Source organism: Heloderma suspectum, chromosome 13, assembly GCF_057233095.1.
Source record: "Heloderma suspectum isolate Gila_16-S chromosome 13, 16-S_ref, whole genome shotgun sequence".
NCBI lineage: Eukaryota > Metazoa > Chordata > Lepidosauria > Squamata > Helodermatidae > Heloderma > Heloderma suspectum.
The window spans coordinates 4,566,941-4,586,614 of NC_139470.1; the positions used below are offsets into that span (position 1 = coordinate 4,566,941).

A 19,674-nucleotide genomic window follows, 5' to 3' on the forward strand; every position below is an offset into this window, starting at 1 on the left:
GAGAGCGCCTGAACTGAAGCGCAACCAGGATTCACTCGGTGGTGTGAATGACGCATGGCAGAGCTCCCACTAGGGCAATATTTACATGGGCCTCGGCTTGGTTATTTACTTCTTCTTTTAGGAATCCGTGTCGCAGAACTGCCAGCAAGCACACGCCACGTCGAGCAATTAATATTAAAGCAGCCCCTGCGTTGGCTGTGAGTCACTTTAAACTGCAGCAATACTCCAGGGTCCTCTTGGAGCTTTGGGGAAATCATTAAATGTTACACCAAACTAGTAAAGCAAACACACACACACACACAGACAACAAAACCCAATAATTACACAGCCAAGGCAGTATTAAAACGGCATGGCTTTGTCAAGTAAGAAACAATGACACCGAACTAGTAAAAAAAACATACACGCACAGACAACAAAACCCAATAATTACACTGCAAGGCAGTATTAAAACGGCAAGGCTTTGTCAAGTAAGAAACAATGACATTATTATCAAATGGGATTGTTGTGTGAGTAAAACTGATCTATATTTGAAAAAAGAAAAAAATCACACACACACACACACACTTCCTGTGGTTCAACATGCTGGCTGATAGGGAACCCTTTGTATTACCAGCCAAAAGGAAAAATTAATGCACAGATAAGGTTAAAACAACCTTTGTGTTCCAATCAAATCCTTACAAGAGGATTTTTCCCCCTTACCCCATTCCCTCTTACATTACTCCCCTACAGCAGCTGGCATAAATTCAACTTGCTGACTATTGAATCATTTTTCTTTCTTTTTTTTTAAACACTTCCCCGCCCCCCTAACCAATGCCCAAACCCACTTCCTAAAAATTCACTAGAATCCACAGGTCATGTTTTGGGAGAGGCAGCATAAATGGAATCGGGCATCCAAGGTCCCACCAGCTTCACACTTCACAGCTCTGAGGGCTAGAAAGTTGATTATCTTAATAAAAAGAGCTGAACTTTTCAGGATGAAACTCTGCACCTACAGCAAAACCCCACAACTGCAATATGCAGTTGTGGAAACAGCGCAATCCTCCACATGTGGCTCAAGCCAACAAAAGAGGAGCACCGCAGGGTGTGTGTGTGTGTGTGTGTGTATGCGTGTGTGCGTGGAAAGAAAGGAAGGAAGTCAGAGAGACAAATTTGATCAGCACACAATAACAGATCTCCACTGAGCAAGATAAACATTCTCCATCCTTTCACTTATTTTCCAATAAGCAACAATCGCTCCAAGACAACAGGCATGGTGAAACAACATAGCAAAATGTTCACGTCCAACATGGTGAAAAACATTCTTTAAAAAAATCCAGAAAACAGGTCTTGGAGCAAAATAAGTATTGAAAATGGGGGGGGGGGCATTTCTGCTTTGTGCCATTATCAAGGACACAGCGTGACAAACCCATTCCATCATGTTGACACCAACATTTTGGCAAAACTCAAAGTAAATTCAGTGGTTCCTCCTCAGGCAAAAATCCCTCAGGTCACCTTCAGGGATTTTGAAAGGAAACAGGGAAAACCGCTACTGACAGTTTTGTGCTGCCTTAAAGACTAAGGGCACAAGCTTACGCATGTTTAGACATAAAAAGATGCATGTTTAGACCAAACCTCAACGTTTTTATTTGCGCATCCCAGAGGTTTGATGATGAGCAAACCTCCCCTCACCTGCCCCACAAGAGGGGCCCCTCTGGAGCTTTCTGCCTCCCTCCCTTTCTTGTCAAATGTTATGATTATAGATGAAAAACAGAGGTAGGTCATGCAGATTAATCAGTTAAAATTTATTTTCAGCTCATAGCCTCCACCCACCCTGGAGACGCCAGGCAGCTAACAATATGCTTAATATGAACAGCAAAAAAAGGAAGAATACCAGAAATATACATAAAATATCCCTACTCTGTATTGCTTCTCATCATTTTTAAAAAATTCTTTACTTTTGTTACTCAGGTACAGATATTGCAGTATGATATACATGTACTGTCCATCAGTGCATACATTGCCAGGAATGGCAGTGACTTGAACCCAAAACCATCCAGTCTGCAGGTTAGTGCCCCTTCTGGTGAAGGAGGGATCTGCAAGGAATTTAGCCATGCTGGCAAGGAAGCCTTTAACACCCACAGGTCACATGATCCCCCCCCCCCCCGGACCCCTATAGATTCTTCCAGGTCAGCATATGGGTCCACATAAATTAAAGAGCTCACAATTAACACAAACCACATAAATGGACCTGGGAAAGAGGGCCATGGGCTAACAGATTTTTAATATATTCATCTCAAAATAAAACAAATTTAAATAACCTCAACCATTTTCTGGTCACTTCACTATACATTTGTGGCTGCTATGCATTAGCATTGTTTTCGCTTTTTCATATTAAAATATTTTTGTCTTCTTGTGCACTTTTACATTTGGAGTTTATATCATTCTATCTGAACACAGCTTTGTGCATCTTAAGTGAAAAAGCATATACTGCTACAATTCCCATCATCCCCAAGCACTGGCCATGTTGCCTGGGTCCAATGGGGGTTGGAGGCCAACAGCATCTGGAAGGCCCCAGGTAGCACACCCCTGCTCTAGAGCTGGAAAAAAAAGCAGCAAAAACTATATTTTTTAAAACAACTACCACCCACCCATCATAATTCACAAGCTGTCAAAAAACTTTATGCTCATTGGGGGGGAAACAACATTAGCTTAGGGAACTGAGAATGAAGGGATAATTCCTGCATTTTTATTTTTAAGCCTCCGTGGGGAAGAAAAAGAAGAAGAAAGAGTGGGAGGACACATGGCTGCCCCATATGGAAAGAGACCAAGCGCAAGGTGTGTAAGCTCTTCCAAGGTTCCTTGGCTGAGCAACTGCATCTCAAAGGTGCTTCCCGCTCCTTGCTCTCAATGTGGATCTGCCAAACCACTTCACATTCACCAACACACCGCAAAGGATCATACAGCAAAACTCCACTGTTTTCTTGGGAGTTTCTTTAAACACCATACATTCCCTGCCTCTTTCATACGAGTTTGCAGTTTCATGACTGGGGCTTGGAGGACCCGTCTGTAAACCAAGACCCATACAAGCTGGTCACCTTTGGTCAGCAGAAGTCCCATCCAGGCAACCAGGCAGCAAAACAGGTCACTGCATTGTGCCCCCATGACCGGACCAGTCCCACGATGCCCTTAACGGTGCTCAAAATGTGGCATCTGAGGGAGCTAACTCACCTGAGGAAGTAAGGTGAGGTTTGGAAGGTGCCAGGGTGAGGTTTTGAACTGGGTCTTCCGGCATTTAGGCTGTGGTGCCTTACCTTCTGCACCGCCAGCACTCTCCCGTGCCCCTGCAAACCTGGAAGACTGAGCTCCGGGCTTCGAGGGCACCCTCTAGGCTGCAGCACCAGCCTGCTTGAGCCTCCAGGCAGCTGACGCCCAAGGGCTAATCACAGTGCACCTGACCCTGTAAAACCCTAGCCTCAGAGCTTGCCACTCAGTCTGAGTAAACCATCTCTGATGCGAGGAAGACACTGCATAAGCACCTGTGTTGGATGGCGACCTTCACCTGGCTTCAACTGTGCAAATGATTTGGGCTTCTTGGCCCTTGTTTGCTGCTTTAGGCCTTGCCCTGTCTGTTTTGGGCCACACACTTGCTTCTGGCCCACTTGGAATGACAGCTGGCTCTCCAAGGCTCTGGAACCCTGACAGCCACCTACACCCCTATCCTTGGTGAGGCGCAAAAGCCTTGTGGTAAGAGAATGCTTCCCACCCCCCCAGAACAGCTCCCTAACTCCCAGCACTGATGATTTTCCTGTGGTCTCCTCCACAGGCATCAAATTAAATTTCATTTGATGCTGCCTCTGAAGACACCACCAACATATCATCCATGCATTTGTGGCAGCAGCAAACTCTGTAAGGTAAGTTACAGGATGCGACCACAGCACATAAATGCACACATTCATTCATTCATTTATTATTTTAACATTGTCTAAGCTGCACCTTTATCCAGATGCATCCAGCGCAGTGTACATAAAACACTGGATGTAGAAGGCCCCAAGATCAGTTTCAGGCACACCTACTTTATAAAGCAGGGGTGTTGAACCTTTTTCAGTCTGAGCACCTAATTCAATTGCAGAGATGCTCTCGAGGCTGCATCCCAGCAGTGAGCAGGGATGAAGGCAAAATGGGGCGGGGCCAAAGGCAAAGGGGGTGGAGCCAAGATAGCAAAAAGGCCCGCATATTTTTAGCTTAACGCTCCTACTGCCAGTAACTAAGCCTCCAGAGAGACATTTCAACTTTCTAGAATGAGGGGAAACTGTGCAAAAGCCAGAAAACCTCCCAACAGTCAACTGTTGGGGGAAGGGGTGGGTCTAGGGAAGGAGGCATGGCCATCCAGGGAGCCCCAGGCAGGCCAGATGTGGCCTGCTGCCTGAGGTCCTACACTGCTGTTATAAAAGATCTGAGCCAACAGGACTGGGAAAGATTTCTGCCCAAATCCTTGGAGAGCCATGGTGCATCAGACTAGACCAGCCTTCCCCATGCTAGCTGGGGATGTTGGGAGTTGACGTCCAACCCATCTGAAGCACCCTATGTTGAGGAAGGTTGGCCTAGACCATGCTAGGTTAGATGGACCATCTGTCTGGCTCAGTCTCTCCAGCCTCTTTGTATATCCGCTTCCACAGCCCTTGTGCAGCCTACCCGCCTGCAGAAAGAATCCACTAACCTCAATCGCCAGGCCAGTCAGCCCACCCCCCACCCCTCTCTAATGGGCTGCGGTGTGCACACAATTAATTAATGGGTTTATTAATTAGGAAAGAAGTCCCTCTTTGGGCTGCAATTGGGGTCATCAGTTTCTAAAGTAAGAACAGCCTGTGCTAAAGATAAAAAACCTCCTCCTCGTCTTCTGCAGGGATCTCATCTGGCAGAATCTCAATTATGCAAACCACAAAGAGGAGGTATGAGAGAGAGAGAGAGAGAGAGAGAGAGAGAGAGAGACTGACTGAGACTTTGTAAAACCTTCACTGGCCCAATTTTTCTCCAACCAGTAGAAGGAAGTTTCAGGAAGCATGGAAACCAGGCCTTCCCACAATCCCTTTCCCCCCCCCATCCTAACAAATTACACAGATTTTCTTCACTCCAGAACATCTAAGCCATCCTTCCCAATCCTGGTTCCTGCCAGGTTTAGATGTTTTGGACTACAGAGATGACAGGTTTAGCCCAAAACATCTGGAGGGCACCAGGTTGGGAAAGGTAGCCTGCCAATCTGCTAACTTTTACAGAGAACTTGCCCTCCCATTTGCGTTTGCATTCACGGTTGCAAATGGGACATTTCTGAGTGATTTGTGAACTGAAACAAAATTCTTATACATCCCTATTCTGACACATCATCAACTTCTGTAAGGAGGCTGGAAGGATGAAGGGCAGATTGCGTGCAATCAAGAATGACTTTTTTCTCCTCTAACATATGATGGGGGCTGAAAACATTGACCAAGTGATCTATTCTGAACTCAGGTATATCACCCGGAATTGCAAAGACTGTATGCTGGGATATAGAAGTGTACTGTAAGATACGTTAGTTCAACAGTTAGTGGTTTCCATGAGTCCAAATAAAAACCCATCCACAGTGAGGGCTCCCTGCTGCATCTCTGTATGATTCTCACCTCTTGTCTCCTGGGAATGGTCAGTGACCATAGAATGTTGACTGTCCGGGTATGTGGAAAACTGGGGAAGCGGTGGGGGGAATAGAACAGAATAGCTGGAATCCTGAATAGCAACATGTTTTTGGAGGTCTCACTTGTGTAAGACTAATTCTTCAAAAAATACATCATCTGTAAAGAGCTTTTCAGACTTTCGTAATGCATGCCATCACAATGATCTTGCAAGGTGAGATGCTGTGATTCCCATTTTATAGATGTAAATAAAGACAGAGGTAGTGAATTGCCCGCAGCTATGCAGAAATGGGACTCAAACCCCCCGACTCAAGCTCGCCATTGTCCTGGAGTGGCATCTAGGCGAAAACTCCCTGAAAAAGGGAATACAGTGCATCCTTCCAGCTATGATTTCAATGTTGGCTGGAGATGATGGGAGTTGTAGTCCAACACATCTAGAAGGTGCCTGGTTGGGAAAGGCAGCTCTACCCCATTCTCTGCCTTAAGTACCCCCAAGTTTCCCCAAAGTTAATGGAACTGATAGCTTATTTACTGCTGTCATTGAGGATAAAGAAGAATTTTGACACTTCGTTAAATGATAGCACGTTTAGATAAGTCAAGCTGTCATGGCATTTAATGGATGTCTCAACTAGCTGATATGTATGTAAAATTTATGCACTCCAGAATATCAGGCGGAGACAATATTTTAATCAACAGCCCACATTTTTCCCAACCTAACATTCTGAACAGTGAAAACGTTCGATCAAGCACCAACGCTCTCCAGAAGCCTCCCAAGATATGGGGGGACGGGATGTACACATGCAATCTCCCCCAAATAGCTGAGAAAGAAATAAAGAAAAAATTTTAAGCACATGACTTGCATGACAGCGAACAGGGAGTTCAGAGTTTACTAAATGGAATCCCCACGTAGAGAGAGAGTCTACCCCTAAACAACAGGTGGAAAATCTCGTGCCTTCATGTCCTGCACAAACAACCCACAGTTCACAATACAACAAAAAAAATGGGTTCTCTTCCTGGGTTGTTTGTGCAGGGTCCACATGTAATGACACCCCATGATTCAACAACAACCCACATTCAACCCATATTGAGTTGTCGTTCTGTACGAACCAGGCCCATGACAGCAATTAGGAGCAGCAGCAGCAAGGCCAAGAGGATCTTGGAACTGGCAGTGGGCCCCCTGCCAGAGTGTGGGCCTCAGCAGGTGCCCAACCATGCCAACCCTCGGTCTACCTTCTGGTATTGCTTTGCTCACTTTCTGTTGCATTCTGCAGCACCAAAGGAGGAAGCTCCCATTATAAGGAGGGGGAAGGGTAAAAAAAACACAGCCACCATTGACTCTACCTATTTATACATATTAGCATGCATCAAAGCAGGCTTCCCCAACCTGGTGCCCTCCAGATGTTTTGGACTACAACTCCCAGCATCCCTGACCATTGGCCCTGTTGGCTAGGGCTGATGGGAGCTGAAGTCCAAAACATCTGGAGGGCCAGGTTGGGGGAGGCTGCATTAACATCTATTAAGTATGTATTCAATAGGTACCCTTGGAAGACTGCTTGACTACAGAACATAATGCAGCCACCGAAATTTCCATACAAAACATAAAGTGCTATTTCCTAAGAACTGCCTTACCAGTTCAGACCAAAGGTCAGCCTCATTCAGGATTCTGTTCCCCAAAAGCAGCTAGCCAGACAGATGCCTCTGGCTCCTTCCAAGCGGAGCATTCAGGACAAGGCCCTTGGCAGTTGCTAGTCCCCAACATCTGGCATTCAGGAGGTATACTGCCTCCGTAGATGCAGGTTCCAATGGGCCATCGTGGCTAATCACATACAACACTCCTTGCGTGGCTGATGCAAAAACGAAGGCCTTTTTTGGCCTGATCAGTACTCCCTCAGAGCCGCCTTCAACCGGGTTGTGCAATCAGATGCCAAAACCTTTGTTTCGTATTCAGTCGAGACAGATGTATTTCTGCTTGGATTTAATGCGTGGCTATTATTCTCCCACTGCCACCACTCCCCAAGATCATCAGCTTTCATTTCGGACTTCCAGTACACACACCCAGGACACGCTCCCCATCATTAGCAAAAACCAGAATAAACTACACAAAGCAATAAAAAGAAAGGCTGATCGCACACTGACAACAATAAAACAGAGTAAATTAAAGAACAGAAAGGGAGAGGGAGAAAATTACAAAAGGCATAAATCTGGTTACGTGATTATTAGAAAACAGTCGGAGAAATAATACATTAGTCATATTACACTATTAAGACTGTTTCCTAAACCTAATGAAATATTCCCAGCGTCATCTCAAAGAGAATTTTTAAAAAATCTGTGCTCATTTCCGAGAGCGCTAGATGTACAAACGTCATGATCAAAACACTACAGGGCTATCGCATTATCAGCATGTATTACACATGCTCACCATTTGTCAAGGTTGTCCAAACACCACTATCCCGGATCTTGTGTACAAATAAAAAACCTTTTTCAAGGAACCAACTATATATTCTTTCTGTTTCAGGTTCCACATGCAGTAGGATATATGGCTGGTTGGGTGACACTGCAGGAACAATCCCCAAAAGTACAAAAATGGCAAAGCTTGGTTTGGATTTTATTTTAGGATGCAAGACTCTAGTCCTTATTGAACATGCACAAATATGTGGGCAAATGTCTACAGCAATCTTGGTGGCTGACAGCGTAATCCTATTCATGTCAACTTAATGGGACTGACTCCCATGAAAGTGTGCATAGGATATATACCTACCTACCTAGTCACATGTACGTCAAAATTCTGTGGAAGCACTCAAGAAAGTGCAGAAATGTTCTACTGGGTACAAAGTATAGTTTTTGTTTTTAGAACGGTTCTAGCCCTTATTGACTGTGCAGAAACATGTGGGCAAATGGAAATCATGGTGGCCAGCACCACAATCTTTCACATGGGTATTCACAACTAAGCACCACTGAATTCAGTGGGACTTACTCCCAGGTAAATGTGTATAGGATTGCTGTGCCTGAATTAGCTATCGAGTCACAGAAGGCCTCAAAGCCCCTGCACTGCTCTTTGCTCCCCCTTCCCCATGTCTAGCAAAACCAGAATAACTTGTGCAAAATAGTAAGCACTGCAGAAGTGATTCTATAAATTGTTTATTTATTTCAATTATTTTTAGACCACCTTTCAGGGCGAAGTCCTTGCAAGGCAGTTTCCATATAAAATTAACATAAAATTACGTGGCTCTGCATACATTTATACAGGATGCAGAATTAAGCATTTAATGAGGTAGAATTTGGGATATCTACATTTAATTATTATTTTCAGTGGGGAGTACCCACTAATCCAGGTTGATGCTGCATCATTTCAGTTCATCACATCACCTGCTAACTTGGTCTCTGATCTAGCCTTGAAGTGCCATTGCCCTATGAGGGCTGCAATTCAAGCCAGAGAAGGGACACACAGTGGTGCAATTCAGGATAGGACTTTGGGGCAGATGTCCAGGGCCCCGCAACACAGAAAAGCTGGCTTCATACACATTACCATCTCAAGAGCAGCATGGAGGGGGATAGAATGGTCTTACCATTCTAAGTCCAAAGTCTGAAATAGGAGCGTTGAACCTCTTTCAGCCCAAGAGTTGAATTAGCAATTGGAGAAGCTCTCAGGGTCTGCATTTTGGTGGTGGGAGGGGCCAAAGCCAAAAGGGGCAGTGCCAAAATACCAGTATATTTTATCTCAAAGCTCTTCCTGCCAGTAACTAAGCCAGTAACTAAACTAAGGCTTTTCAGCCTTTTAGAATGGGAGGAACTCTGCTCAAAAGCCGGGAAACCACCAAATGATCAGTGGTCGGAGGAAAAAGGGTGTAGCCAAATGGGGAATCCTGGAGGGCTAGAATGAGATGCCAGGTGGACTGGATTTGACCTCCAAACCTGAGGTTCAACACCCCTGGTCTAAAATTACCTAACTGCAACTCAGAGGGCACAAGGAATTGTATGATTGTTCTCACAATGCACCAAAACTCTGCACATATCCACTCTATCGCACGCATGTTTTCAAACCCAGCATACAAAGGGGCCCCTCAAAAATGGACCTGAATCAAGCACAGCCAAGTGCATGTGAGAATGTTGTCAGGCCCCACAGAACTCTTGCAATAAGGTCTCATTTGCCTTGGTGCTAGGGCTGGAGTATTTTGCGGCTGAGCAAGGAAGCCCTGTTCCGTAGGGATGCAAGCCTGTGCATGTTTAGACAGACAGAAGTCCTACAACTCCCAGCATTCCCCAGCCAGCCATGCATAGGATTGTGCCTTAAGAGTTCCCCTCTTTGGCCAAATATGTACAGCCATGTCCAGAGAGAAGAGGAGCTATAGGTGTGCTCTTAAAAGGGAATAATCCAGGATCTCCTAGACCCCAGATCTCCTGGGTATTGCAGAATCTACGAAGCATCCACCACTGCCATCCCTAGCTTTCTTAGCTGTCCCTGGTCAGACATACCAAAAACCACATGGGTGGTCAGCAGCAAGCAATATTTCTCTAGTTGCTGTGATGGTTTTTCACTTTACAGCCACACCAATTCCTAGTCACAAAAGTGGATGACGTCATGTCACTGTTACTCATACGTTCACTATCTGTATCACCGAAATGACAGAAGTTCACCCCACCCACCCCAAACAGGATACATCACAGGTCCCTGAGATTGGAGATTCAAACCCAGGCCCAAGTCCAATGACGTATCCAGTTATGTAGGGCAATATCAGTGATGTGAATGGGATGGCAGCATCACCTCACTAACAGCTAGGGATGTACGAAACGACTTACCTGTTTGGTTTCGTGACATCCGCAGTGGGGAGGAGGCGCTCCGTCCCTCCCCCCGAAATCCTCGCTGGCCAGCTCTGCTCCGCGGCAACTCCATGGAGCCACCAGCCAGGGCCGCCCGCAGTGACATCCAGCCTCTGCTGGGCTGCGCAGGAACACAAATGGCGGCTGCCGTAGCCGCCACCATTTGCATCCCTTTTTTCCGCCGTGATAGGCTATGTAAATATTTACATAGCCTATCACGGCCTCCGCAGGGACGCAAATGGCAGCCCTGCGTTAGCCGTGATGCGCTACGTAAGTATTTACGTAGCCTATCATGGCGAAAAATTGTGAAGGGAATGGCGGCCGCAGATACGGCCGCCATTCGTAAAGCGCGCCTTTTGCAGGGTGGTGGGGCTGGGGGGGCTTCATTCCGCCACGGATTTCGGGGGGCTGAATGCGCTGGCATTCGGCCTCACTGAGATCTGTGGCGGAATTCTCCACCATCCCTACTAACAGCAGAGCTCCAACTGGGAGTTCTGCAGATTGGGTGCTAATTCCTGACTCGTCACACCGCCACCTCCTGTTTGGAGGAGGAAATGGCAGGCCAGGATACAACCACAAGAGACTAGAATCCTCCTAATATTGGGTGTCAGGTGATCCAAGGGAGCCAATCCCATACCGCTGCCAACTATATAGCTTGCCAAATCTGTTGCAATCCTTCAATCTGAGCAACTAAACAGAGAAGGCAGCTCACAGGCTGGTTCTCTGCATTTTTAGACTGCTGCCCTATCTCTGGCCTGTCTAGCTAGCCTTCTGGGCAGTGGTGACCTAAGGGCACAATCCCATGCATGTTTAGACAGGAAAAAAGACCTACAACTCCCAGCATGTCCCAGCCTGCCTGGCTGGGGCATGCTGGGAGTTGTAGGACTTTTTTCCTGTCTAAACTTGCATAGGATTGCACCTTAACCTGCTGTGCCCTTTGTGCCCAAAAACGGTGGTAATGGTTTGGCCTCCTGTCTGAGATCCAAATCCACTCCCAACTCACCCTCTGTTTCCAGGTGTCTTCAGCCTCCTCAGCCATTGGGCACGTCTGCCAGAACTCAGAAGGCTGGTTAAGCCATCCAAACAAAATCAGGGTCGTTCAGTGCAAAAGGTTTGTTCCTGTTTCATCCAACTCGACAGGCACTATGGTGCAGTGCAGCCTTCCCCAATCTGGTGTCCTCCAGATGTGTTGGACTGCAAGTCCCATCATTCCCAGACAGCATGGCCAATGGGAATTATGCGAGTTGCAGTCCAACAGATCTGAAGAGCACCAGGTTGTGGACAACTAGGGTAGAGTGCTAAATGAGTATTGGAGAGACCCAGGTTCTAATCCCCACTCAGCCATGAAGCTCAATGGATGATGTTGAGTCAGTTGCACGCTCTCAGCCTAGCCTACCTCACAGGATTTTTATGAAGATAAAAATGTGGTGATGCTGGAGAAGGGAAACAATCTACATGGCATTTAAATCTTTTTAGCTTTTGTAACATTTGTTATTGGGCAGGTTAAAAATATAATAAATACATGGAGGGAAACTGGGATATAAATGTTAAAATCATCAGGGACCTGTTTTCACATTAAAAAACAACAATGCAGCAGCAAAACCCCCAAAAGCACCAACAAGGATAGGACACTAAATGAGGCACAGACTACATGGCAAACACCACCACCTTTATGTTCAAGTTAGCCATGGACACATACACCAAAGAAAGAAAGAATTTAGTTTACACATGCCATTAGAGAAGAAGCCCCTCCAAAGACAGATCAGAAAACTGGCCAGCATCTTTCCAAATGAGTCCCGAAACACACCTACCCATTCAGTCAGACCATCACTGTACCTTCGTCACCAACAGAATAAGGAGACCGGGGTTCCCCAAATCAAGCCAAAGGTTATGAAATGTCTCAGACCATTGCTAATTCCAGCCAACCAGCTGGCAATATCCCCTTCTTTGAAGACATGTGCAATGTCCTCTGTAACATAATGTGTTGAAGGAAGCGCCGGATCATATCACAAGTGCTCGGGGGTTGGAAGGTATAATCCCCCGTCATCTACTCCCCCACCCTGAACGCCAGCATTGAACAGCCATCTCAAGCCAAGGTGCTCCAGCACCTGCGATCCACTTCGGCCTTGGTACGGCAGCTGCATCGCGTAATCTCCTTAAAAGCTGAACTGTATTAAATTCTCAAGCCGTTGATACGTTATTGAAACATCATGAAATTGTACCTAAATTTGCTTCCTCTGCCCCCGGGAAGTGCGCTGCATTTTTAGCCTGTTTTAAAGCCAATATAAATCAAGTAACTCTTCTCTTTTGTAGTAGTAGCAGTGGTGGACAGCAGCTTCCGCTTAGATTTATCAGTCCAGTTATGCAGCCTGCATAGGTGGCTAGAACTTTTTGTCAGTGATTAAAACCTATGGTCTTGCTCAGAAACAGAGTGAAAGAGGGGCCACATTTTGGACTGTGGCCGCACTGGCTCTACCCACCAGCTTCCATGGTCCCATGCGACTCTACCTCAGCCACAGACATATGGCCAAGAAGCCCTTTAACGCCCTGCTCCCCTGGGAGGTGGCTTGCAAGGAGTCTGATCGGCTCACCAGTGCATTGAACGGGGTAAGGGGAAACCCAGCTGGGCGTGCCCAAAGACAGCAGGCTACCATGCACTGCAACCGGTGCAACCGGCATTCATTTCTGTGCACACGGTTCACACGAACAGCAAACCAACATCGCCCAGCAGACAAGGCCAACAATGGCTGGCAACCCAATCTCACTGCGGCTCAGCTATGGTTACACGCCACCCCAATATTAGCCACCCACACCAAATGCTTCCCCAAAATAGTCATTTAACAGCCTGTGTGTTGGGGTGGGCTACAAGCATGCCTTGAGAATTTAAGTATGTATTTAAAGACGGCTGTGAGTTCAAGTCTCTGCCACAGAAGAGGTCAGCTGCCACATCTCTCCACCATTAGTTACTACTCGGGCTTTGGTTCCTTTCAGTCCACTGCTGCTGGAGGTGGGTAATTCAAGATCATTCGGTTCATTCCCAACACAACAGGATTACCTGCCCTCAGAAGAAGATGCCTGTGGTGTCTCTGAATGAGTGGCTGCTTTTCAGACACACGCTGAACAGCGACTTGTGCAAACATGGCAGGGGGTCTAGCTCTTCTAATAGCAACTCTAAGACGTTTACACTGAAGTATACCCTCTCCAAGCGTCTGAGGAAAGGGTGCTTCCAGTCCCATATTTACGAATTAAACTTTGGGAAAACAAAAGCCATAAACACTTTGGACAAGACAGCCTCACCGCACCTTGCGTAAGGCGAGCCTGGATGTCCAGGAAGACTACGTCTGAACGGTTGTGGGAAACAGCAGTGTTCGCCCACAGCCAACATGTAACGCACCCTCCCCACAACCTGCCACCCTCCAGATGTGCTAGACTACACCCCCCCATGATCCCCAGCCAACATGGCTGGGGACAATGGCAGTTGTAGACCAACACAGCATGGTGCCCAGAGCCCCAACTCCCAGACCTCTGCATAGGAGTGCACAGTGTCCATATTTATGCATTTCCCACGGGGAAAATGCCAGCATTTCCCACAGCAATTGTCACATGCAGTGCTGCCCTACTTTGGGCAACACTTTTTTTCTGATGAGACATCCCAAGCTGAGGGAGCCTGAAGAACCCCCACACACAGCTCGAGTCAAACTGAAGTTTTCAGGCCCCCACACAACACACACACACACACACACACACACACGGGAGAGATTCAGAGGTGACTTGGAAGAGATCCGATTCCCCTTTTGCTTTTCCCCTCCTCCATTCGCCAGGCTCTTGTCTTTCCTCATGGTACAAAGCATCAATCATAACTAAACAGCATGTGCCCTCAGAGTGCCTACATCTGATTTACAAAACGCCAGCAACAAATAGAAAATGCTACCTAACATAAAACACAAAGCATTTCTAAAATGGGGAGGGGGAGGATAAAGAATGGAGACCCATCGTAGCCAGACCCTGTTTACTCAGAAGTAAGCCCCACCAATTTAAGTGGAGCTGGCCCCTAAGCAAGGATACAAAGGAGTTCAGCCTTAGTCTTTAGTTCACTGCAGTGGTTTTAAAGAAAGGGAGTTACCCCCACCACAGCAATTTCGCTGTATCTTTGATCCACTCCCCTTAAAATCCTGACAGCTTTTAAAAAACGTACGAGTAGCGAAGTCCTCCTCCACACAGACAATTTCTCTCACTTGCTCGCTCTGACATACACTCCTGTCCAGAATATACAACTAGCAATCTTTAAATAACTCTCTTACCTGCTTCTTTTTTTTAGAGTGGGGAGGAGGGAGACTGGACAGAGATTGGATAGCCAGGTTGCGGGGTGGGGGGAGAGGAGTGGAAGAGAGAGAAGAGATCTAAGCAGATCCACCTATATCTTTGAATAGTCCGGTGAAAATGATGAAACAATCCCTTTTAAAGACAGGACTTGCCAGCTTTTAAAAAGTGTGGTGGAAAGGGAGGGAGCAGAGCTGTGTGCGGGAGGGGGGCATTTCTTAGGTGTGCACCAGGACACCTCTAAAACATCAGATTTGCATCTTAGGCCGGGCGTGGATGTGGAGATCTAAAAAATTCACATCACCCTAATGGCTAGGCAAGAGAGAGAGAGAGAGAGAGAACATTAAGGCAGAGGTGAAAATGCTGTTAGAGCGTCCTTTGCCAACCTGGTGCCCTCCAGATGGGTTGGACTGCAAATCCCATCATCCCCAGCCAGCATGGCCATGATGATGAGATTTGCAGTCAAACTCATCTGGGAGGGCACCAGGTTGGTGAAGGCTGTATCAGAGTGCCATCCAAGGCAGGGGTGGGGCCTTTCACGCCCCCCAGCAGCATCATACCTTAGAATAATAAAAACGTCTAATGCAAACTTAAGAACGCGGCTAAGAAGAAAGAAAAAGGAGGAGAAGTCGCAAGTCTCCGGGGCGACAAGATCAGGTCATTGCTCTGTTGCTCCCTTAACAGCCGCTTTTCTCAGAGGCAGCAATTATTATTAATACAGTAACTAAGATACACGCGCGCGCCCACAGGCCCCCCCCCCCCAAATGAGAAGGAGCCGATCGGGGAGAGGCTCGTAAAGTTGCCGCGATCCCCGTCGGAATCGTTCACCGGGCGGCGCTTCGGAAAGCTCCGGGTGGCGGGGGAGAGGCTGCAGCCCGGAGGAGGGGGCCGTCCGCGTGCGCGGAGGTGGGCTGGGTGGGCTCCCCGCCCCCCCCTGCGCTGGGACGCCTCGAGACCCAGCTAAGTTGCGGAAAGCACCAGGCTCGGCGCCCGCGCGCTCCCCCGCGCCCCGCCCCGCCCCCCGCTCCTCTCCCGAAGGCTGGAGGGGGCCGGGAAGCTTCCGCGAGGAGCCCCCGATCGTCACCTTTGCAGCCTGGAGAAGTTGCGAGCCGGCGGGGGAGGAGAGGCGCCGGGCGGCGGCGGCAAGTCCGGGGCAAGCGGCAACGGGGGGCGTCCGCTCCGGTTCCGGCGGAGGCGGAGGCGGAGGCGGAGGCTCCAGCCGAGGGCTGCCCGGCGGCGCGTCCATCCAGCCCGGCGAGCCGGCTGCGCGCTGGCTCCGAGCGCGCAGCTCGCGGGGCGGCGGCTGCCTGCGCTCCGGCGCTCGCTTCTGGCGCTGCTCCCGGCGGCTGCGAGATCAATGAGCGAACCGAACAAAGAGCAGCGGCGGGGCATCAGTGCCTAATACCTGCCGATGGCGGGGCGGGGGGAGGGGGGGAGGGCAAGGCGAGCCCGGCGCGGCCGCGCCCCCCGCGCCCCGAAAGGCCCCGCGCGGCGCGCCGGCCTCGCCACCAGACGCGCCGCCGCGCGGTCCGGCCACGAACCTGGAGCCGGCGGAGGTCCGATTGCTTCCAATATTGAACCATCGATCCCGCATCGGCGGCCATCTTGGGGGAGACTGGAGAGCGTGCGGCGCGGGGGGGCGGCGGGCAGAGCCCGGGCTTCTCGCCTCTCTTTTTCTTCTCCCCGCGCCCCTCTGCGCTCCCGCCGGCTGGACGCAGCAGCCCGCTGGGATCAACGCTGGGCCCGCTCCCCGCTCCCAGATCTCCGCTCCCCCTTCCCCCCCTCCTTCCTCCCGCTCCTCCTGCCTCGGCGAGGCTTTCGTAATGATCAATGCCTCGCAACAGCCCCCCCCCCGCGCGCAACTCGCTCTCCTCCTCCTCTGCTCACAAACAAGGCAACAGAATAAAACACGGATCTGTAAACTAGAGGTCGGGGGGGGGCGAGGAGAAGTGGGTGTGCGAATAAGAAGGGGGGGATCGGCCAAGATTCATTTGTGTAAAACTAGGCACGTTTACTCGGAAGTAAGTCCCATTGATGCCAACTGGACCGTACACGCGAGTAAGGGTGCGCAGGGTCGGCAGCCGGACCCTAGGCACGTTTTACTCGCAAGTAAGCCCCATAGCGCTTCCTCCGAGCTGGGTACTGTACCGGTTTGGGAGCCAAATCCTAGGGGGGTTTACCTGAGAGTAAGTCGCACCAACTGCCGCGAGAGGTCGCTCCCAAATTACCGCGGGTAGGATCGCGTCCGTAGGTGGGCTCAACTTGCGCTTGGTTTGGGGAGTGATACCCGCCTCCCTTTTCTGAGTTTATCAAATTGTGGCCCGGTGATGGCCGGTGGCGAGCGAACGTTTTGGGCCCGGGGTGCAGTTTCGTTGACCTCGCTAAGTTGGAGATGAGGCGTCGGAGCGGGTGGGGCCCAGTGCTGGCGACGAGGTGGAGCGTCCGGGGAGACCCGTGGGGTCATCCAAGAGGCCCAGACGCGATTGAAGCCCCCCAACCCACCCAGCTCAAGGGAGGAGCTGCGTGGACAAACGTGGGGCTTCGGCAGCAACGGGCCCCTGCGAGAAGAGCTTGGGAAGCAAATAAAACGTCTCTGCGTTTCTCTTGGCGCCCGCCCTGCCGTCTCTTGCCTTTCCTGAGGCCTGCGACTCACTCTCTCTTGTGTGGGAACTGCCCTCCCCGAGCGCTGTCCTGTGCCCCAGGAGCGGGGCGAGGGGAGGTGGCGACTGCGAGCAGAACACTTTCCCATCGAGCGCCATCAGCGTCGCCAATATTTTCCATACGCGGCCATCGGCGAAAGCCAGCGTGGTGGGGCGTGAGCGTGAGCGTGCTGGGCCGGGACTCGGGAGATCCGGGCTGGCCCCGCTCAGCCATGAAGCTCCCCGGTGACTCTGGGCCAGCCACTGACTGCCAGCCTAGCCCACTGAGCCGGGTGGTTACGAGAAGCAAATTGAGGGGAGGACCGCGTACGCTGCCTCGGATTCCTTGCAAGAGGGGGAAACGGGGGGAGCTAGACGCGGCAACAACTAAAAGACATTAATGCGAATGGGACGCCACAGAAGATCGCCGCAGTGACAGGTCCCTGTCCCAAAGAGCTTCCACTCCGAACCTTGGGGGCAGAGATGGTGAGGGAGATGGAGGCGCAGGGTCAACGGAGGAAGACTTGGGGGGCGCTTCCAGCCGAGGCTGTTATTGTGCCATTGTTCACAGAACTTTATGGGGGTTCTAGACAGCATCCTCTTCCATTTGTAACCCTCCCGTTTTCCCCCACTGCTTCTTTCATCTTTTCTTCTTCTTCTTTCCACAGAGGGTGTTTCCGGACCCTAGCATTACCCCATAAGAAGGCGTTGTGCCACTCTTCTGTCTTTTTCTCCTTAACGGATTTTTCCTTAAGAAAAGAAGATGGAAGAAGTGCCCCACCCCCCCCCCCGTAAGTTTTCATGAATGAGGCAGGGCAATGGTGTGATAAAAGCCTTGATGGAATAGCTGCCCAGTGTCTTTTGATGGGTAGTGCCAGGAGCCCTCCATCTGGATGCACCATAAGGGCGCAATCCTATGCCTGTTTAGACAGAAAAACTCCTACATATCCCATCATTCCCCAGCCAGCCATGCTACAAAAAGCTGTCATGCCAAATGCTTCACAGACGAGGCGAATTTTGCAGCCCGTCCCGGTGGCAAATTCATTACATTCACAGGAGAGTTCTTTGTCTTGTGTTTAATCTATGACAGCCTGCCCATATGCATGCAAGCCACATGGTTCCCTCCCGCACTTTATTGTCACAACAAGCCTGTGGGTTAGGGCAGACTGAAAGAAAGCGGGGGTGGCCCAAGGTCACCCGGTAAGTTTTGTGGCAGAGATTTGAACTTGGGACTCCACAATGGGGATTTGAGCTTGGGACTCTCTAACGACTACCCCACACAGGATGGACATCCATACGTTTACAAGCTCTTGGTGATGCGCAGATAAGAACCTGACCCGAGTGTTCAAAGTGATTCACAAGCTCTACCTGTGATGTGGCAACATAGAAGTCTGGTCTAAAAGAAAATACACCTTCACACCTCCGAATTAATCACTGCCACACCTCACGCACAGAAGCTGTCAACTGATGGAGCAAAAATGTGCATCACACATATGAAAAAACAGCCTGTATTTTCATTGATTTGGAGTCGAGATCTTTGGAGCTCATATCAAGATCTCAGAGCTGGTAGCAGGTGTGATTTTAAAAAGAAAAAAGTCTTCTCCTGAGGACAAAGTGATTATTATTTCTTCCAAAGAAAAAGTTAATGTTGGACCTGAGTTGATCACCTTCTAACAGGAGCTGGAGGTACAAAAATAACCTCAGCATGACAATTATTCTTAAAACATACTGCCTTTGGGAGCCCCCTCCCCCGCTATCTTTAATATATCTCCAAAGCAGGCCTTTTTAACCTTGGTGTAAAACTCCGTACCAAGCTGGACACCCAGAATGGCTTCCTGATTTTAGATGGGATAAGAAAGATTATTTACTTTGTGGTAGCAGCTAAGGAGATCGAAGTTAATTCTTTTTAATTCTATTTGTTTTGTGGCATATTTAAAGCATTTTTATCATGCACTTCAGCCAAAAGGCCTCCCCAGAGCAGCTTACATAGAGTCAGTAAAAAAAGACAGATTTACAGTCTAAAAAGACGTGACACACAAGGAAAAAGGGATGGGGAGGGAAGATGAAAAATTAAATAGTCTCAAGCAGGGCTAGTGGAATGGGCCTGCTTCTCCTTTCAGCTACAAAAGTTTTCAGGGCGGCTTACAAATAAAAGCACTTATGCATGAAATATAAAGCCATAAAATCTAAATATATTTTAATATTTTATTAAAATATTTTATAGAAGTATAAAAAAGAAATACAATAAAACAGCA

The 19,674-nt window shown here is 48.9% G+C and overlaps 1 protein-coding gene across 1 annotated transcript in view; it reads right to left on the reverse strand.

Moving 5' to 3' along the window:
- CUX2 (cut like homeobox 2) overlaps positions 1-16,606 on the reverse strand; it is a 231,389-nt gene extending 214,783 nt beyond the window's left edge. The window contains exon 1 of the mRNA XM_084820226.1: positions 16,322-16,606. Coding sequence (XP_084676352.1) covers positions 16,322-16,384 — 63 coding nt within the window. The 5' untranslated portion in view covers positions 16,385-16,606. The remainder of the gene's footprint in view (positions 1-16,321) is intronic.
- Positions 16,607-19,674: the final 3,068 nt, after the last annotated feature.